The sequence below is a fragment of the Borostomias antarcticus genome, assembly GCF_949987555.1.
Source record: "Borostomias antarcticus genome assembly, chromosome: 10".
NCBI classification, from domain to species: domain Eukaryota; kingdom Metazoa; phylum Chordata; class Actinopteri; order Stomiiformes; family Stomiidae; genus Borostomias; species Borostomias antarcticus.
The window spans coordinates 14,946,073-14,968,263 of record NC_140243.1 but is presented as its reverse complement, the minus strand read 5'-3'; the positions used below and the strand labels follow the sequence as shown (position 1 = coordinate 14,968,263).

At 45.3% G+C, this 22,191-nt stretch overlaps 1 protein-coding gene across 1 annotated transcript in view; it reads left to right on the top strand.

The window, feature by feature from the left end:
• Window positions 1–5,482: 5,482 nt before the first annotated feature.
• The window catches only part of col14a1a (collagen, type XIV, alpha 1a), a gene marked incomplete at both ends in the record, with an annotated part of 81,384 nt that continues 64,675 nt past the window's right edge, over window positions 5,483–22,191 (top strand). Inside the window, 4 exons of the mRNA XM_084444521.1 lie at window positions 5,483–5,570; window positions 10,438–10,554; window positions 14,046–14,189; window positions 14,300–14,389. Of these exons, the coding sequence (XP_084300647.1) occupies window positions 5,483–5,570; window positions 10,438–10,554; window positions 14,046–14,189; window positions 14,300–14,389 (439 nt within the window). The remainder of the gene's footprint in view (window positions 5,571–10,437; window positions 10,555–14,045; window positions 14,190–14,299; window positions 14,390–22,191) is intronic.

Sequence of the window (22,191 nt, the reverse complement as noted above, 5' to 3'; positions counted from 1 at the left end):
TCCACACTGGCACACAACCAAGGTTGACAGGCTAAAGCAGGGCCTGAAAAGCCAAGCACAAAATGAGAACGATTACTTACTAGCTCCTAGCTAAATCCAGCATGCTTACACAGTCATGTACTTGTATGAGTTCATTAATATGCACTGTCCTCACTAAATATATAAACCAATTCTCTTATGAAAACAAGACTCAATTATAACCAAGAAGAGACATCGGTGCGTGATCCATGGTGTTTGTAAGTCAGAATACTGAGTGGGAAGAAATGTACCTGGGAGACGGACCTCAAACAACCGACATCATGACTGAGACCCCCTGTCGAGGATGGGAATGTACAGTAGTCAAGACAACCACCATCATGAGGACGCTGCTCTCTCTCTCTCAGCCACCTATCACCTGTTGGAACACGTTCATGCTGATCCCCCTGATAGGAGAGCTTCCTTTGTAGCCAGAGGCATGTCTGCAGCCTCCCGCTCCTGACACTAGCCTGGCTACAACCTAAACACACTGACAGATAACAAGTGTCATTCACTCACTCGCTCGCTCAAACAAAGCGGTCTATTCATGAAATGGAAGACAAACCTTTCAAAGCTAGCTTGCTTTATGACCCCGGCTTACACAGGAAGTTCACGCAGAGTTGAAACAGAGAAGCTCACACTGCAGCTTTAACCCAGCAGGTAATTACAAGATGGAGGGAAATATCAGGGCTCCGGTGGAGCTGAGTGCACTGACCCACTGATTAGCCTTCTCTCCCAGGTCGTTTGCTGGCTTGTTATTTCGTGACAAAGCCGTTGAGAGTGTGAGAGAGCGGTGGTGTTCCAGAACCACAGCTATAATGACCCCCCCACCGCCTCCACTGGAAACAGGTGTCTATTTACTGAAACATCCACAATGGGGAAATTGTTAAATAATCTTGATACCCACTTGGGTAATGTACAATAACACAATAAGGAGTGTAGTTTGGAGAGTAAAGAATGATCTGTCAACATTAACACTGGGTTACACCACATAACAGACTTGTAAACAATAAACTCCAAAACCAACTTCACAAAACATGTCGCGACTTGTTCTCCCCAGCACTTTGACAGCCTAACCTAGCGGTAGGCCCGGAAAGCTTCGCAGACTGACCAACGAGGTCAATGAAAACCTGTCAAGAAACAGTAATTCAGTGTTAAGTGAGGTCACAGTCATATACAGTATCCTTCATCCTAACTACGACAGACGAATGTCACCCCACTCACAGATCATTGTAACCTTCTCTAATCGTATCAGAAGTTAGTTTGAACAGGGCATCAGAACTGCCTGCAGTGACTGAAGAGACCCAATCTCAATTGATGACCAAGGGAGACCCTCCATAAGCCCCTCAAGGCTTCTTCTCTTCCTTGCACCTATACCTCAGAAAATGGATTATGTTACTGTGTTGTGGTGTATGATATGTGTGTGCTAAAAAAAAAGACCTTACATTCTTGATGCTGTCCTGCAGAGAGACCTTATGACTGGGCTTGGTGAATTATGGATCAACTCTAAGATGTTCGTTCATGCAATTATTCATAATACCGCTTATACAGTATTTGGGAAAGAGAGACATGAGAGAGACAACACTGCAGCAGTTCGTCCACAGGGCAGGCTGGGTCTTCAGTCCTCGGGGACAGGACTGGAGCTGTCATTCTAGCTCCACAAGGAAGACACACTCAGAACAGACACACTGACACACATGCAGCACAGACCCAGAACAGACACAATGACACACAGAACAGAACAGACCGAACAGACACACAGGCATCCTGTATACATTAGCCGGCACAATGAGAAACATTCAGAACAGAGACACTGAGACACACAGAACAGACACACTGACACATGAGAGACAGACTGAGACACATACAGAACATAGACACTCTGATATACACAGAACAGACAGACTGACACACAGAACAATCACACTAAGACACGCTGATACAGACTGAACAGACACACTGAGACAGAACATAAACACTGAGACAACTGGAACACAACCTAAATATCTATGTGAGAAACAGTACTGCATGTCACTTGGAAATGTCACTCTCACACACATTCAACTCATTAATATCTGAAATTACTGACTTGAATAACTCTCAAAATGTCATTGGGTGGTTTTAGCCAAGGCCAAAACACCAAAATGGAGGCCAAGATAAACTCAACAGAGAAACCTCAACCAAACTTTCACATTTACTTTGAAGCTCACTGGTTGTGACTGCCTCCCTGTTTTTCATGATGATGGTCCTTCCTCTTCATTCTGTATCATATGAATGCAAACGTACATTTATTTTCAACTTCTAATGGAAAAATAGGTGCTGTAAGAGGCCAAGAAAATATGAAGACAAGATGGAAGTTCTGAGGACTTCCATGGATGTTCTGAGGAAACTTTTAGTGGAAACAGAAACAGACACCCACACTCACACATACGTATGCACATACGCACACACGCATGCACGCGCACACACACACACACACACACACACACACACACACACACATACACACACACACACAAATACCAAGCCTAGTAGCATTACCTCTTACAAACATTCCAAAGACTCATCATCTGAATCATAGATCTGAGTTCTCTCAGACGATTCATGCAGTATTTACTGTAGCTATCCATTAATTCTGTGCAGCCCGTCATAGACAGACAGATGAGGTGCCAAGCGCCATGTGGACTGTTGTCCCATCTGGTTTCTTTCACACTGCAGGGCTGGGAAGGAAGGGGGAGGCAGATGGGGGCTATAGACTGGGGGAGGATGAGCACCAGCATAACTGATTACAGTGTTTGGACTTTGGACACTTGGTGTGTAGACCTATGTGTGTGTGTGTGTGGGGGGGGGGGGGCAGGGGGGGGGGGGGGCAGGGCGGGGGCAGGTAAGGTACACCTGGTGCATATCGCCTGCATGGTATGCCTCATCCTCTGGTTCCCAAGTCTTAAATTCCTCAACCCCGGAGGCAAGTCAAGAAATGTCTTAACTCTTCCCTTTCAAGTTGAATCAATCAATACATTCAATGTTGAATTGTTAAGAATGAATTATTTAGTTCTGGGTTGTCAAGAATATAGTTTATGACCAGCAGCACGGCATTTATCGGTAACCGTGCTTGCTACCTCTGTTCATCAAAGTGCAACATCGCGGTCATTCACGCGCTAACATCCTCCAAGCACCAGAGCGCGCGCATCAGAATTTGACAAAGCACCTGCTCGCGCTGATAAAGAGAACTTTCATCCGTTAACCTGCAGCTCTGCCTTGTTTGTATCCGACCAACGCTAGTGTGAGATTGAACAAAAGGCACACTTCTGCGTGTAAATCAACAGATTACGTTACAATATATGATAAGTTCTGAACGAGTAAAAGAAAAGTGCCCGAGAGCAGTAGAACTGAACCCTCCAGTCCGCGGTCCTTGTGTGCTGCAGGAATTGGTGGTGGTAGGCTATATATTTTTTCCTTTCTTCCGTTCGTGGGATGGAATGAGGAGGAGAGGGGTGGCATAGCTGGAGGGATGGGTGAATAAAGAAACACCCACCACAAGCTCCAGTCTGGACTGACGGGACTGGGACCGGAGAGGGACGAGGCAGTCACGCTCTGGGGTATTGAGAGGATCCGCCGCGGGAAAAGGGACGACATTGGATTGATGACTTGTGAGGTATGTAGGCTATGGGTGATTGCCTTTCATTCATTTGATTTAATTCTGTGAAACACATTCAAATAGGTTTGCGCAGGTGACGGACGGAATATTGATGGAATGACTTTCATTAGGCTATATTGATGGGATAAAATCAATTAGGCCATGGAACTGGATTTATTTAAGCCTATTAGGTCTACTGTAGGCTACCTCCAAGATAGACTATTTATATTTCAACGAATAGGAAGCACTGTTGCTCCATGAGTAGGCTTTAGCTAAAGTTTTATGTCGGAAGCCCAAGTTAAAAACCTTTTCAAGGTTGAAAATATTTAGTTATAGGCTAGTTCAAAATATGTAGGCCTAATAGCTACATTCATTATTAGTTGCATTTTTGCGTTTTAAATGTTAGCCTACATCTTATTTCACATTATAGGCTACATATGCTTAAATCACTTCAAATTGTTTTATTTCATTTTTTGTACGTGCTTCTTTTAATTGTGTCTGTCTGGGATGCCTCAAAGCAATGTGTGTCACTTAGCCGACTCCATTGTCTTATGTGGCGTCCACTGAACTTCAATAACCAGTACCTTTTGAAGTTTTAGCAGGATATTTCGCGTAAGGAAATATAGCTGCGTAGTAGGCTATAGATTATTATACAATTCTTTATTATTTTCTTATTCATTCATTCATTCATTCATTCATTCATTCATTCATTCATTCACTCATTCGTTTTTTACTAGATTATTATTTTTATTACTTGACTTGCATTGGAAAAGCTTATATAGCCTACATTTTATGATGAGCACGTTCTGAGGCTATAAACAGTAGTCTACTCTGCCGCCTCTGCATTTCTGAGAGAGTATTTTCAGAGGACTCCAGGTCCAGGACTTGTCCATATTTATTTTATTCATTTTAGATGCAAACCATGCAAATGACTAGCCCAATTCCAGTAGTGTTTCGATGTTGATTAAATGCAGTCATTAAATGCAGTCATTCATTATTTGAGAATGACTGACTGACTGAATGTCTGAGAAAACGAATGAATAAATATATTGCAAACTATTCCCAGTTTGAAAAATAACCCAAGTGAGTTAACACCATCCTCATTATTGCTCAAAGCCAGTTATGTCAGCGTGTCAGCATTGCCTTAAAGACTATTGGCAGAATTATTCCCCCATTGCAGTCCTGCTGCTGTTACAACCAGCCTGTCTATTCTCCTCTGTAATGATGACTGGCAGTGAGGAGAGGAGGTCTGCTTGGGCTCATTGTCAACAATGGCACTTAGGAAATGTTCTCGGGAGCCTGTCCATCACAAGTTAACAAAGTCCTCTACTGTTCCCAGGGCTGGGGTGGGGACTTCTCTCATCCTGTCCCATTCAGAGTGCGTAGGAGTGGGGAGAAGTTGGCAGGAGGAATGGGTCTGTCTAGTCTTATAGGTCAGTTTAGCATGTGGCACCTCTAGTGGTGAAGGGTAGGATGTGGAGAGGTGGAGCTGGATCTGGACCAAGAAGCCTCACAGCCTCTCCAACACTGTCACACTGGCCCTTTGTGGAGTTCTAACTTGTGTGTGTGTGTGTGTGTGTGTGTGTGTATGTATATATTACTTTGATGCTTTGGCAAAATTGTTCTCCGAACTTTCATACAATAAAGCCAGTGAATTGTTAATTGTTGAATTGTTAAAACTCTCTATCACTCTCTCTCTCTCTCTCTCCCCCCCCCCTCCTCTCTCTCTACCCCTCTCTTTCTCCCTCTCCATCTCTGGGTCTATCTGTCTAACTTTACCTGTTTCTTTATCTCTCCTGTAGATATAGAGGGAACAGCACAGTCGTGAGGATGCTGGTTCAAGGACAGATAAGGATGTGGGCTCCCCTGCTTGTCCTGGTGTTGGCTTCGCATTTCCCCGCTCCCGCCCAGGGTCAAGGTAAGTTCCTGCCACCCTTGATCCCCCCCCCCCCCCCCCCCCCATCCTCTTTAGATGTGCAGGTTTGGTCCACCATCATTTCGTCGCCATGTCAATGGACAGTCTTACCCCCACTAGCATGTCTCTGTTTCATAACCAGTTACTCTTCAGGAAGTGTGTGTTTCTAATACTTTCTCTACGCTATGACGTCATTCTTCACATTTAATAACAGCAAACAGCTTGATAAACAGGATATCACAGAAGTACATTTGATGTCTGCTGTGATCAGACTGTTAATATCCATCAGCTTGATCTCCTCAAGATGATTACAGCCTTTACCTGGGGCTGAGCAGAGATGCCCACGGTGGTGGTCTAGGTCTGGTTCTGGGTCTGGGTTGGGTCTAGATCTGGGTCTGCGGTATGTCTGAGTCTGGTCCTGGTTTGGGTTGGGTCTAGGGATGGAACAATAACCGGTATAATGATAAATCGCAATAAAATTTGATTACATTTATCGTGATAAAATGATCATTAAAACCGTGTTTGATTTATGTGCTTTGAAAAACTCACAGTAAATTCTGCATCAACCAAAATTAGTCTTCAAGATGCATTATTTTAATATTTATGCAAACAAAACGTGCATAGTGCTGATCACTTTTTAATTTGTTGTTTTCAATACAAAACTTGGTGAAATTATTTCAGTGTGTGCATCAGTAGTTTTGGGGAATTTTCTGCACATTTTATAATACTGCGATAATACTGATAACGGTGATAATTTTGGTCACTATAATCGTGATATGAAATTTTCATACCATTACATCTCTAGTTAGGTCTAGGTCTGGGTCTGGGTCTGAGTCTGATTTTTGGGTTGGGTCTAAGTCTGGGTCAGGGTCTGGTTTCTGGGTTGGGTCTAGGTCTGGGTCGGGGTCTGGGCCTGGTTTCTGGGTTGGGCTGGGTCTAGGTCTGGGTTGGGCTGGGTCTAGGTCCGGGTTGGGATCTGGGTTGGGATCTGGGTCTGGTTTTTGGGTTGGGTTGAGTCTAGATCTGGGTCTGGTTTCTGGGTTGTGTTGGGTCTAGGTCTGGGTCGGGGTCTGGTTCCTGGGTTGTGTTGAGTCTAGGTCTGGGTCAGGGTCTGGGTCTGGTGCAGAGAGGGAGAGAGAAAACATTTGAGTACTATCTGAACAGGCTCATTTGATTAGTCTTCAGGGAGCTTTTAACATTTAATTGTCCCATTTGTGTGTGTGTGTGTGTGAGTGTGTGTGTGTATGTGTGTGTGCGTGTGTGCATGTGTGCATGCGTGTGTGCATGCCTGTGTGTGTTTGTGTGCGTGTTTGTGTCTGAGTGTTAGGGTGCTAATATAGCTTACATTCCTTCCAGGCCTGGGCGTGGGAGGGATGGGGAGGTCTAAGCCATTTAAAGAAGCAGTCCACTCTACATTTACGCATCTGGCCCAGGTCCAAACCAAAGACTGTTATCTTGATATTGATCTGATCTGACTGTTACAAAATTGTCACAATCACATTGCGTATACAGTAAGTGATGACATTCATGCTAATCAAAGAACTTTCAAATTAATTGAGAGTATGAGCTGTTTTGCTGGTTTTGCGATTAAAGGGAGATTTTTTCATATGTAGGCTACCGCCCAATTTCAGAATCAGGCACCTCAGAGGTCTGAATACGAGCAACCTTTGCCTCTTATCTTTTGTTTAAACTTAATTTACTTAGTAAGCACATGCTTAAGTGATCCAATCCTGAATCGGGTCCCAGATAAGCGAGAAAGACATGGGACTGTCTAATTTCCTAATATGGTTTAGTCCTCAAAAAAATACCTGGCAAACCTTTTTGGGGGGGGGAGTGGACTGTCCCTTTAAAAGCATCTGGTTTTAAGTCCAAGGATTACAGGATCTTCTCTTTGGAGGATGTTTGTATCTGGACCCACCCTCATGCACCCCCTCCATTCCAAACATCTCTGTGCTTTGGTCAAACACAACGTGGTCTAAGTGGTAAATACCAAACTGTTCAGTTCTGACATTCAGTTCTGTGGAGCATTTTCATATTAACTCTATAGACATTGAGTGATATTATAAGTCCTGTCCTAAGGTCAGCATTTTTCTATTCCTCATCATCTCTGGTATGGAATACTACTGTACATATGGTTCCAGATTGCTCACAGCATAATGTGACGGTCCATCTTAATCCTCCATTTGTGCTGTGATGTGCTGATAGGCGCCTCCGTGCAGCTGATTATGACAGTGTCGTTAGGCGTCATGATTCACTATTGATTAGCTGCCTGGGCAGGTCAATGCCATCTCTATAACAGACCTCAGCATATTATTACGTTGTGGAGGCTAATTTAAAGAGGGTGTGTGTGTGTCTGTGTGTGTGTGTGTGCGTGTGTGTGAGAGAGAGTTTGTGCGTTCCAGTAGAGATAGCTGAATTAGTGTCGACAAGAGATACTCATAGAGTGTTTGAGGCACAGTGAGAGTTCGAATGTCATCTCGACAAATATGATGTAACAAATATGAAGTGGTGGTAAACACAGGCGCGCTAGTGCACTGAAGTATTTTAGAGGCCTACATTAGAACCAGATACTTTTCTATATGAACCACTGGTCTTCAGCCCTTAAAATCCTGTAGAATTAGTAAGTAGCCTACCAAATTGACTGTACACACATCTATTTCACATTTCATGTTTAACTCCAAATCCTCCTGAATGAACCACTCCTGCTCCTCAGCTCTACAGCATGTATTGTACCATGATCAAGCACAGGCCTACTTTTTTAAAAAGCTCTCTCCAGGGGTTCCCATGTTGCTAAAAGATAAAGGTTCTAACGCACTGAGGATCTCAGTCAGGTACGCCAGCCAAAGAGGGATGATAAAAGACTGTGGATTTAGCATTTAACTGCCAACATCACCCTGACGGGAGTGTCCTCACACACAGCTCGCAGATAAACCACATCAAAGACTGGCTGAGTTGTGGAGCGTTCCTCTAATGAGTAGATAGCAGCACTAGCAACACACACACACACACACAGACACACACAAAACCTCGCTCTTGTTCCTGTCTCCGCAGTAACACAACAAGTCATCGCGTGTCACCCTAAATCCTCTGTGATGGCATAACCCTCCAGTCTGAGCCTTCGCGGAAGTCACTTGGGCGTCTCTGAATCCTGAAGGGGAGTGCGGTCCACACGGACCGGATGATTAACGTTGCTGTGAAGGAGAATAATCCCTCCCCGTCGACAGCAGCAGGCTAATCTGTGATATCCCATTCCACCATTTAATGACATGCCTTTGGTGGAGTGGGATATCACAGATTACTTTCCTTCCGGCTCTGCGTCCTAATCAGAATTCCCCGATCCACGAGAGCGAATGGACCTGAAGTGTTCTGTTTCATTATTCATAATATGGCTGGTGTCGCACGGACGCTCTCGCCTCGCACCGATGCCCCTGCGCGTTCGACCCGCTGCTCAGGACGTTGCCAAACTAGGCGTAATTTAGCACAGAGCGGGGGTCACTCCCACAGTTATTAGTGCCCCTCCGTCGACTCAGTTCATATGCAATCAATCTGACTTTGAAACCGGGGAAGCACTTCACACGAGAAGCTGCTGAAACCCAGAAGGGGCTCCGCAGCGGAATTATCGTTTCAACGTGCAAATCTTAAGTAGGCTAGATTTAGGCATGCCACTTCATAAAGCGCAATTCAGCTTGGCACCTGGTCTAATAAAAGCTCACAGGCGTATACATGTTCAAGTTGTAGACTCAATTTGATATCCTCTCGAGAAAGGGCATCCTTTCTCAACACAGAAAATCAACCCGCAGAATACAAATCAGGTTTGTGAGCACTGTGTCTCCTACTACACCTCTTCCTCTGTCCCAAAACCTCTTCACTACAATCCCACTGCAGCTCTTGTGGTACCTTCTTGTGGTACCTTCTTTGCACAGTAGTACATAGCCTATCCTTACATGTCTGTAGGCTACTCGGCTGATAAGATGGACTCACTGATTTGGTGATCTGAGCATTTGTCATCTTCCAGGAGCGTAGACATGTAAAGGTCATGATTGGCGCTCATTCCTCTCCTTGCTGGTCGGTAGACAAACAAACGTTTGTGTTTGTTTGTTTGTGTGGCTGGTTTTTCAAAAACCCTCAGCACGACACGAGCGGTTTCAGTGGGGGAGTGCAGTGGTGTGTTTGTCTGTCTGTTAAAGCAACGTAGATCTCAGTTTTGGGTGGGGCGGTGACAGGGGTGACAGGGGTGACAGAAGTGGAGACGGTTCTACGCTCTGACTGTGGTGGAGGAAACGTCAGCCAGTCACATTCTCTTCTCAGTAGCCACTTCTGTGAACTACACGATCACACCAGAAGGCATAGATATCAAACTGGCTCTTTTCATTATTCTATAATTCAGGGGACAGCCTGCGGCACAGCACAGCCCACAGTTTCCACCGTGACTGCAGGGAAAGTCTCACGCTGGTCATACCATAGATTGATTCTCCATGAAACTTAACTTTATACATCAAACATTGCCTAGTTTTAAGATCCGAGATCACCTGCTGACTGCGGATGATTTGCAGGTGATCTCATTGGCTTAGAGACTCCTTTTGCAGTGACACATGGCATAGAACGTGGCCGATTGAGCAAGCAAACGTGACTGATGGCAGTGGTACCTTCTTGGTCTGTTCCTCTGGGTTCTGTGTTGTGTTTGTGGCCTGGTCATATGGGCTTGGTTTCGTGTGTGAGCGTGTTTGCATCACTAACACGGCTTATTGCATGTCTCATAGCTGCTGTACTAAAACACTAAACATGTGGATTGGTTTTGACATTTTCATAATTTAATTTTCCAGCTTTAACCGAGTGACTTGGTGTTAACAATATGATGTTTTTATTTCAGTCCCAACTCCTCGGAGAATACGCTTTAAAGAGATGGGCACAAACAAATTACATGTCTCCTGGAAGGAGCCAAAGGGAGATTTTGACAGCTACAGAGTTGTGTACAACAGTGAACCAGGTGAGATGCATATTGATCTATACATTCTTAGAAAAAGGGGTGCTATGTAGAACCATGTGTCCTTGTAGAGTCTTCTGAAAAATGTTTCCAGATAGAAGCATTTTCAGGTTAGACAGAGAACCTTTTGGGGTTCTAAATATAAGAACCATATAACCATAGAGATAGTGTTTTGTGTAGGACCCTGTAAAAGGTGTAATATGGAGCTTCCCCTCAGGAACTGATGTAATGAAAAAGTAAGTGATCTGATTGTGAAGAAACATCGTCTACAGTGCTATCACCACACAGCTGGAACCAGAGATAGTTTTCAAGGTGAATAATTCTCCCTGTCTAACTTGGGGAAGGTCAGTGTCTGCATTCAAAGCCTGACAATGATCTAGAAGGAAAAAGGGATCCGGACCCAGATATTGCCTCCACAGGTGTAGCCCAACTGATAGGGCTTTTGTTAGCAGTGATTACCTCGCCTGCTGCCAAACTGTCAGATTGGCTTTGTCCATTGCTGAAACAATCTTAAAACCATTAGGCCTGGGAATCTTTAGGTTTAGACAGGGTTTCTCATCACATGTGCTCAGTCATTGAATCAAATCTGTTACATTTCCATGTTTTCACAGAGCCAGGTCAGAGAATAGAGTAGAGTGGTTTATAGCATGTGTAGTAAAAAGTACGAATGGCCAGATCACAATACAAATACGCAAAAAACAATGAAAAGCCACCAAAAAATGGTACGTAACCACTAGAGCTTATTAGAAGGCTGATGGCAGCAGAATGTTTGGACCTATTCGTTGTTAAAGCTCTGAAGTTTGTGTCTGCACACTGATGGGAATAGTACAAACTCAAAATGAAAAAGAGCAGTCTCGCACACTGCTGGGCTCCATGGTTAAGGCATTTATTGTACCTGAAACAAAAAGCTCTTCATTTGCTCGAAACGTCACACGTTTTTGATTCAGGTACAATAAATGCCTTAACCATGGAGCCCAGCAGTGTGCGAGACTGCTCTTTTTCATTTTGATATCTCTTGTTTCGGCTCGGCACCTGCCCTTTTTTGGTTTATGGATGTGCATGTGTCACTCTGAATAGTACAAACTCACCCCACAAGAGAGGGGGCAGTTCCCCCAGAACAGACGGGGCCATATGGGCTCTAGTCCCATACCGCTCTGAGAGATCAGAGAATTCAAATCAATCATCTTGATTTTGTCTCAACAGTGTTAAATGTGTTCTGTTGTTACCTGCCCCTCCATTTTGCGCTTGGATGACTACTGTAGCAGCAGATCATATTCAGTGTTAGGACAGCCTAAATGAACGATCAGTAAAAGAAGGTCATTAGCGTCCTATCTACCCTGGTACCGTGACGTCTCTGGACGAGGAACCAGTGCTGATTACCCTTCACACATAACAGGATCCACACCGGCTTCAAAATCAGTTTGCTGTTCAGCACATCTCCCAGTGACACTCCTCACCCACTAGCTCACCGTTTACCAGAGTCCGCGTGCGTTGGTGGTGGATTACCTGGCTCCTCGGGAAATCGATAAACCTCCTCCGCTGCCGGGCCGTGACTCGCCTAGTCATCCTGTAGCAGACTTCTGATAACGGAGAGGCGGTATGCTGTTTACCTATCAGATCTCAGCTGAGCTGGAGCGAGTCCACAGCTGCGCTGCTGCCCTGAGCCCTCTGCAGCAGCGCGGCACAAACAAGCGCAGTGCAGGCCGAGCCACGGCCAGCCAGAGGAGGACGGTCTCACTCACCGGTTTGACTCGCTAGGTTCACCCTCCGTGACTGATAACAGCCTGCCGACTGCCCCCTCGGTTGTTCAACTGATCTCTGGGTTGACCACCCAGATCAGTCGTACAGTACACTGTGCTGTATATACCCCCCCCCCCCACACACACATACACACCCGCACCCACACACAAGCACACGCTTGAAATACCTCCCCACGCCCACACGCAGACAAACACACTTAAAAGTACCTCCGCCACCCACACACACGCACACACACACACACACACACACATAAACACACACGCTTGAAAGTACCCCTCCCCACACACACACACACACACACACACAGGGAAAGGGAGAGGAGATGAGAGGAGGGGAGGGGAGAGGTGGAGAGAGGAGGGAAGGGGAGAGGAGATGAGAGGAGGGGAGAGGTGGAGAGAGGAGGGAAGGGGAGAGGAGATGAGAGGAGGGTAGAGCACTGGGGAAGAGAGGGGAGAGGAGCGGAGGAGAGCAATGTTCTTTTGTCCAAACAATCATTCCTGTCATTAGTAGGAACCAGATGAAGGGTAGTGGAGGACCTTTAGTTTTCCCTGAACATTAGAGACAATGCTGATATACACACACATGCACACACATGCACACACACACACACACCAGGCAGGATTAACCCCCGATAGTGCACTGCTTCTCACCGTGCCTCTTGACATTGAAACTCCCTGTGCTTGAATGGAGAATAAGTCTGTGATTACTTTGTTAATGGTAATGGTGAAGTGTGGTGGTGAATGCTGATTGCATCTCCTCTCCTAACCTCTCCCTTCCTCTCCTATCCTCTCCCCTCCTCCCCTAACCTCTCCCTTCCTCTCCTATCCTCTCCCCTCTTCCCTTAATCTCTCCTCTCCCTTCCTCTCCTATCCTCTCCCCTCCTCCCTTAACCTATCCTCTCCCTTCCTCTTCTCTTCTCTTCTCTTCTCTTCTCTTCTCTTCTCTTCTCTTCTCTTCTCTTCTCTTCTCTTCTCTTCTCTTCTCTTCTCTTCTCTTCTCTTCTCTTCTCTTCTCTTCTCTTCTCTTCTCTTCTCTTCTCCTCTCCTCTCCTCCCCCTTCCTCCCTTAACCTCTCCCTTCCTCTCCTCTCCTCTCCTCTCCCTTCCTCTCCTTTCCTGCCCTCTCCTTCTCTCCTCTTCTCCTCTCCCTTCCTCTTCTCTTCTCTTCTCTTCTCTTCTCTTCTCTTCTCTTCTCTTCTCTTCTCTTCTCTTCTCTTCTCTTCTCTTCTCACCCTTCCTCTCCTCCTCTCCTCTCCCTTCCTCTCCTTTCCTGCCCTCTCCTTCTCTCCTCTCCTCTTCTCCTCTTCTCTTCTCTTCTCTTCTCTTCTCTTCTCTTCTCTTCTCTTCTCTTCTCTTCTCTTCTCTTCTCTTCTCTTCTCTTCTCTTCTCTTCTCTTCTCTTCTCACCCTTCCTCTCCTCTCCTCTCCTCTCCTCTCCTCTCCTCTCCTCTCCTCTCCTCTCCTCTCCTCTCCTCTCCTCTCCTCTCCTCTCCTCTCCTCTCCTCTCCTCTCCTCTCCTCTCCTCTCCTCTCCTCTCCTCTCCTCTCCTGCCCTCTCCTCTCCTCTCCTGCCCTCTCCTCTTCTCTTCTCTTCTCTTCTCTTCTCTTCTCTTCTCTTCTCTTCTCTTCTCTTCTCTTCTCTTCTCTTCTCTTCTCTTCTCTTCTCTTCTCTCCTCTCCTCTCCTCTCCTCTCCTCTCCTCTCCTCTCCTCTCCTCTCCTGTCCTGTCCTCTCCCAGGTGGGGAGCAGAATGATGTGCGTGTTCCGCGGGGGGAGAATAAGGTGGTAATAACAGGCTTTGATCCCATGAAGGAATACACAGTCAGTGTGACGGCCCTGAGTGGGAACCAGAGGAGCAGAGCGCTTCAGGGGAGGTATACAGGTACGCTCACAGCTGGGAATTCACTGGATTTTTATTTTTGAATGAATGTCTTTATTTTATTATTCTATTCTACTCTACTCTAACATGTGTACTCCCACCGTGCCCCCCAGGCCAGAACCAGGGACCTGAGAGAGAGGGCACCCAGCCTCAGAAGATTAAGGAATCGTCTGGGTCTGAACAGGCCAATGAGATCACTACAGGTAGGCTGGCACCAGGTGGGCACTCGGGACCAACCAGCTGCCTGTCTGCCAACACACTAACTTTTGTGTGTGTGTGTGTGTGTGTGTGTGTGTGTGTGTGTGTGCGTGTGTGTGTGTGTGTGTGTGCGCTCGTGCGTGTGTGAATATATTTACCTAGCCTGATTACCTAGCCTCTCTCTCTCTCTCTCTCTCTCTCTCTCTCTCTCTCCCTCTAAATATTTTACCCTCTTTCTCAATGAAATGTGAGAGTAGGAAGGAATGCATTTGCAAGGGTGGTTATAGATAGTGTGTTATGTGCGCCCTGCTAAGCCAAGCCCTGATCTCTTTACCATAATACCAGTGCTGGAGGGATCGATGGTCAGAAGCTGAAGAAGTCAGACATGAATCTTCCCATGGCCGACTCTCTCTCAGACATAGCTGGCGGTTCTGTGTGAAACTCTTTGTTTTTACAGTATTGGAAGTCCGTCTCTCTGACATTTTGCAGTGTGCCCCCGACTGTGATGTGAACAGAGCAGTGGACGTTTATTACTAGGTGGTAGCGCTCGTGTTATTGGAGGTTTACTGGGAGAACGTAGATGAGAATTGTGGGTATCAATCAATCAATCAAAGCTTTATTTGTATAGCGCATTTCATACCCAGAGGCAAGGGTCAGATGATTGAGTGGAGTTTCAATATCTGCTGGATAAGAAAAAAGACAGTGCTTCATTTCATGGATGAGTGCTTATTTGGAGATGTGTCTGTATTTGCCAGACTTACTGTATTCAGCATACTGGGCCATCTCATACCCCTGCTGAAGCGCTAGAGCGGATCGAGACTGGAGACTGGGCTGCCCCTCTCAGTGCCTCATGTCAGAATAGTTCTGACCCGCACAGTGAGATGGATTTGGCTGCATATAAGCTCACACTGGATCAAAAGATATCTCCTCTGTTTGATTTCTCTTTCTCTGCTCTGTGAGGGTGGTCAAACCACATGAATGGAAGCAAGAAAGGGGTCATTGATTTCTCTTTTCAGCCATTTTCATTCCCTCCGCCCCAGTGAAAGTGCAGGGCAAGAAGTAATGTTTTTATTGGTTTATTTATTGGTTTATTGGTTTATTTGTTAGCAGGATTATGCAAAAACTACCAGTCCTATTGGGAAGGAAGGAAGGAAGGGAGGGAGGGAGGGAGGAAGGAAGGAAGGAAGGAAGGAAGGAAGGAAGGAAGGAAGGAAGGAAGGAAGGAAGGAAGGAAGGAAGGAAGGAAGGAAGGAAGGAAGGAAGGAAGGAAGGAAGGAAGGAAGGAAGGAAGGAAGGAAGGAAGGAAGGAAGGAAGGAAGGAAGGATTGACTGACTGACTGACTGACTGACTGCCTGACTGACTTAAGGATGATCGGAAGGAGCGGTGTCACTAGCTAACATCCCAGACAGAAAGCAATTAGTTGGGGGTCCTGGCCATGGTTAAAGAGGTCCTGCGGCGTGTTTGTCCAGGTCTGCAGTATTAGCACTGAGGGTTCAGAGGGCACATCTGTTACGCTCAGAAGCGTCCCATAATGGACTGGGCGGAGCCTGTTTGTGGGGGGGGCAGGTCTGTGGGCAGGAAGTCCTTGTGGAGAGGAGCTCAGGATTGTTACTGAGGATTGCAGGGCAGACACCTGCAGACACACTCCTGTTTGTCTCACTGAACAAAGGGAACAGGCTAGCAGTGAGGCTCTGTCCAGATTCTCCTCTGCATGCCTTGAACTTCAAAGTATTTGGGCAGTAACAAATTGATTTATTATTTTTGCTTTGTACTCCTCCACGCTGAATTTGAAATTATGCCATGGGGTTCGAGTGCAGACTGTCAGCTGTCATTTGAGGGTATTCGTCATCCATATTGGTTGAACTGTTCAGAAGTCACAGCATGTCCTGTAGGCCTACATACAGTATAGTCCCCCAATTTTAGATGTAAATAAAAAAGGAATACACAGCCAAATCAAAGCACGGTAACAAAATATACAAATATACACTGTCCACTGTTAACTTTCATAACTTTCATCCGGCACTGTAGTTTCTTTGGGTACTGTATTTTCTTCAGGCAATGTATTTTCTTCAGGTAGGCTATTGTAGAGTGTTTTCTCCTCAGTATCCAGATGTACTGTCAGACAGTCTAATAGAAGCACAAGGCCACGCTACTGTTTTTCCATCTTGAATAACGAGTGGCCAAACAAAATGAGAGGGGACTCAGTGAGCCTGGCCGCCCCGGTCCTGCGTAGCAGTAATTCAAACAGCAACCTTTGTTTGTCTATAATTTGTTTGGTTCGTGTCCTTGTGTGGTCAGAGCAGGGGAGCGCAGGGGGAGGCGGAGGGACTGCTAATGCTAGTGAGAGAGTCAGGCTGTTTGAGGATCAGTGCAGGGGGCTGGCTGGGGTTAAACGTGTGATTTCATATCCATGATTTGAAGGCAGTGTGAATACTTACCTGTAAAGACTTTTTTGTGTGTGAATACTGACCTCTGAATAAATTGATTTGGGGGGCAGCATTACTCCCTATTTCCCTTGTTTCGTACATTTTCAAGAGAGAGAGAGAAAAAATTTTGATAAAAAATAATGTTGCAACGGCTATAAACTATACCAACACCCGACTAGCTTTCAAACAATGACCACTTCCATCATAGCTCCTCTGTGATTTGAAATGGAACAAAAGTTTCCTCAAAAGGCAAGATCTTCAGGCCCTCCCAGTTTCAGTCATATAGCTGTGGAGTTAAACGTGTGTCAACCATCTAAATAAATGGCTCAGCCAGTAATTGAATCCATCAAGATTTAATAGATGGCTCAATAACGACCTATTTCCTTAACACTGTACCCCCCCACCCCCACAACACACACACAGACACACACACACACACACACACATGCACACAGGTGCACCACCCCAACACACCCTCTTTAAGACTGGGCCCAGAGGCAGGGGGCTGGTTGAAATGGAGGTCAATGGGATTCTCCCCACATCCATCGTTCCTCCAGGAGACACCCGAGGAGCCTGGGGAGACCCCCCCATATTTATAGCCACCCTCATCTCCTACGTGATCGTTTATTTAGTCTTCCGCTCCCCTGGTCGTAGATCCTCCTCCACTGTGCTATGGCGTTAATGTCTTCTGGCAAAGCCAGGCCTTCAGACCAGAAGTCCTAGAGGAAGGACTGAGAGAAGTGGAAGGAGAGACAGAAGGAGAGAGAGAGTGTTAGAGTCTGAGAGAGAAGAGGGAGAGAGAGAGAGAGAGAGAGAGAGAGAGAGAGAGAGAGAGAGAGAAAGATAAATCACGGGGAAGGGAGAGAGAGAAAGACGGGTGCTGTGATGAGGCCATAGAGAGGTATGATGAATAGATTAGCAGCCACAGCTAATGGGTGACACACCCCGGGAGGTCTAGTATGAAGAAACGCCCGGGGAACTCAGGGACTGGCCTTGACCTCTATCTCTGGCCAAGGAAACGACAGAGAAACATCCCCCCATGAAGACATGGGCAGCCCGCACTTGTCTTACATTTAATAGGTCCTCACCCTGTGTTGCTGGGTCTCAGAGTTAGGTGCTTAGGAGAAGGTAAGACAGCTGTAATAATCTCACATAAGCCCTATTCTTCTGATTTAGTTAAACTGTATTCCATGATTTAGAAAGGCAGGAAATCTCTCAGACTGTATTTGCTGTGACTCATTAGAGAGGTGTGAAGTAAGGATGCCTCCTTACTGAGCCCTTCACCAGAGCCTAATGAGAGGAGGAGAAGAGAAGAGGAGAGGAGGGGGGGGGGGGGGCATGATTTTAGCTAATTGCGTGATGGGCATTATCCTGCCATTCTGTGTACAATGACTCATTATCACAGAGGTCAATTAGAATCATCTCCTGGGGGGATGCCCCACTGTCACCAGCAGACCTCCCGGAGTCCGATAGACACCCCTGTGTCTGCTGTGGATGTCGTAGCATGTCCATAGGATGCCCTCTCTCCTATGATGCTTTTTTAGCCTCTCTTGCTCTGAAATGTAATTTAATGTAATGTATTGCTTTATAAATGTTCTTAGCCGGTAGACAATCATACTCCTGGAGCTTGCTCGATCGCCTTGTTGAGAGGGGTCAGGGAAGAATTTTTACAGCTCACTTATCTGGCCCCCGGGTGATTACTGTTTTTTTGCTTCCCTCTGGAATATGTAGGGGTGGGTCGTATGCCCACCTCCCTTGTTCTCTGTAAAGCGCATTGTGTTGCCTCTGGGTATGAAATGCGCTATACAAATAAAGCTTTGATTGATTGATTGATTGATCTCCTAAAATTATCCCTCCTTCCAATCATTTCTCCCCCCACCCCGTCCCTCTCCACCCTCCACCCCCCAACCCCCCACTTGTTCAAGTGCTTTTTTATACCACAGGAGCTGAAAGAATACAGTTTCTTACCACTATTTGGGTGGTATGCAATTATGTTACGTTAAATGCAATTATTGTAAGTCTTTGGATTGGCGTCTGCTAAATGACTGTAATGTAATGTAATGTATCTCTGGAAATGACAGAGAAGAGCTGCTCTGCTTTGATGTTATTAACACATTTTCCTGCTCTAAAAGTTACTGCCTGGAAGGAGAATAATATGCTTGTAACACATTGAATGTTTTTGCAGACACAGAGTCCATTTCGGACTGAGCTTGTAGTGTTCAGTCAAACACTGCCTATCAGTTGTAGCCTATTGTGACAGACCGTAGGCCTTGATCTCTGTGCAGCTACAGTATACCTCTGTGGGCAGAGGTCGTTTGACACTCCTTCCATAGGCTCCATACAATGTTTGTATGGGGTTAAACTGTAACCAAAGCCTGAGGGGAACCATAGAATCCAGTTAACCATAGAAATGCAAGGACAAAAATGTTTGTCTCTGTGTGTGTGTGTGTGTGTGTGTGTGTTTGTGTGTGTGTGTGTGTGTATGCGTGCGTGCGTGCGTGTGTATGTGTGTGTGTAGTTTAATATGTAGCTTATGTTACAGCTTATGCCACAGGTCATATACTGTAAATGCCACATATATAAATGATAAATGGTTTGATTCGGTATGCATTATCCTACATCATTAGGATTATGCATACCAAAACAACATGTAAAAGCTAAAATTAAAGTTGATTAAAAATTAAAGTAAATTAACGTTGAACATATATATTTATACATCAAGAACTTGAAGGTGTATTACAGTATTGATATGCAGTATATACATATAATATATGTATATACTGTATACTGTATATGACATTTTGTTTGCATTATCAGCTGTGCACTCCCTCACACACAACGACAATAAGCCCTCAACAGCAATTGATCTTGACCAGAAAAGGCTATTATTGCAGGCTATTACCTTTTATAAACATGACCGTGATAATCCATCCTATAGCCCCTCCACCTCTCTACTTACAGCTTGTAGCTGGAAAAGATGGGGTGTTAAAGATCCGTCCACTGGCTGTACGGTTGCTGTCGCTGCCAAGGTTCCAGCTAAACCTTTTAGCAGTAATGACCCAGAACAGTAAGCAAGTGGGAAACAAATCACAGAAACACGCCAAAGTAATGTGGGCTACTTCTAGTAGTGTACAGTATATTGACCTTTTTTTCTTATTGTTTTATTTTAATTTTATTTTGAACAAAATTTTATTTGGGTTTTTAATTAGTAGACAAACATACACACAGCTACATTACAAAAATGGACATACTGTAGTATAATATAGACATTCTAAAAATAAATGATCAGACAGTAAAAGTACACAGTACAGTTTCAACTATTGCCTTTAAGACGGTAGAAAATAAAAAACAACAATACTGAGAGACAGACTCTCACTTTAATAGGAATATACAGTAGCTGTTCACTTCTGAGAGCCACATTCCAACTGGCAGTGGAAGGTCTGACTTCCACTTTGTTGCAATACATTTTTTTGGCAATGGCCAGTAGGATTCCTGTAAGCTTGATGGCACAACTATGCTTAAAGTTAGAGTTTGAGAGGTTACCCAAGAGGCACATCTCAGAGTCCATTGAAATTTTTTTGCGGATATAGCATCACCTCACCTCACCCTGCTTTACACAGTTAGACTCCACGATTTTGTCCTGATGAATTTCAATCTGGAGTTTGTGAGGCGTTTGTGCCTTCCACATATATCACCAACACCTACTGTACAGTAGCATCAACTCGTATGTTGTCACCTGCTCTGTCCGAAATCCAAATCTCAAGGATATATCCTGTGTAAAATAGTTCAGGCCTTTCTGTAGTGCTGTCTTAGACAAAATAGTGGCATTTGGCAAATAACATACAGCAATATTGTCAGGAATCCGTGAGAGAATCAGGTATGTGCTGTTCAGTGGACATTTTATTAGCGTGCTCCAAAGCATAGCAACAGTAACTAGTGGGGCAGACCTTGCCGCCTGAATAGGAAAGGTCTATTGGCTGTAGACCTCTGAGACAGGATTGTATCGAGGCACAGATCTGGGGAAGGGTACAAAAAAATCTGCAGTATTGAAGGTCCTGAAGAAGTCTAAGAAGTTTGGAACTGTCAGGCCAAAATCTGTCCGGGGGACAAAATGTGTCCGGGTGACGTAATTGCTTATCGTTGCTGTGGAAACGCATGACGCGATCGCATTCCTCGCATTCCCGAGTTGCTAATGGAGCTCCTGCGGTCGCTGTTGACTATAAATAAATCTGTCCTTGTAAAAAAAAATTTTCTCAGAGATATCTTAGTTAAAACATGATTGAACAAACAAGCTAATTTTATCTTTATAAGTGTAGTATTTAAATTCAGTTATATTCAAACTAGCTAGCTAAATAAGACGTTAGCTAGTGCTAGTCCGAGGATTTATTTTCATATTTTATTACAAATACATTAGAAACGTCCAATATTTGAGATCAATAACAAGATAGCTAGCAGAGAAATACAGGCATTTTACTCACTTTAGTCAACTGAATTGTATAAACCAGCTCAATTACGTCACCCGGACACATTTTGTCCCCCGGACACATTTTGGCCTGACAGAACCACCAGGACTCTTTCTAGAGCTAGCCACCGTGCCAAATTGATTAGTCGTGGAGAAGGGCCTTGATCAGGGAAGTGACCAAAAACCCGATGGTCACTCTGACAGAGCTCCAGCGTTCCTCTGTGGAGATGGGAGAACCCTCCAGTAGGACAACCAGCTCTGCAGCACTCCACCAATCAGGCCTTGGTAGAGTGGCCAGACAGAAGCCTCTCCTCAGTAAAAGGCACATGACAGCCTGCTTGGAGTTAGCCAAAAGGCACCTAAAAGACTGATGAAACCGAGATTTAATTATTTGGCCTGAATGCCTAAACGTGTGGAGGAAACCAGGCACCGCTCATCACCTGGCTAATGCCATCCCTACAGTGAAGTATGGTGGTGGCAGCATCATGCTATGGGGATGTTTTTCAGGGGATATGGCAGGAACTACTGTAGGAGACTAGTCAGGATAGAGGGAGAGATGAACAGAGTAAAGTAAAGAGAGATCCTTGATGAAAACCTGCTCCAGAGCGCTCCAGACCTCAGACTGGGGCCAAGGTTTACCTTCCAACAAGACTACGACCCTAAGCACACAGCCAATACAACGAAGGAGGGGCGTCGGGATAAGTCTGTGAATGTCCTTGAGTGGCCCAGCCAGAGCCCAGACTTGAACCCAATTAAACATCTTTGGAAAGACCTGAAAATGGCTGTGCATCGATGCTCCCCATCTAACCTGACAGAGCTTGAGAGGATCTGCAGAGAAGAATGGGAGAAATAGCCTAAATACAGGTGTGCCAACCCTGTAGCGTCATACCCAAGAAGACTTGAGGCTGTAATTGCTGC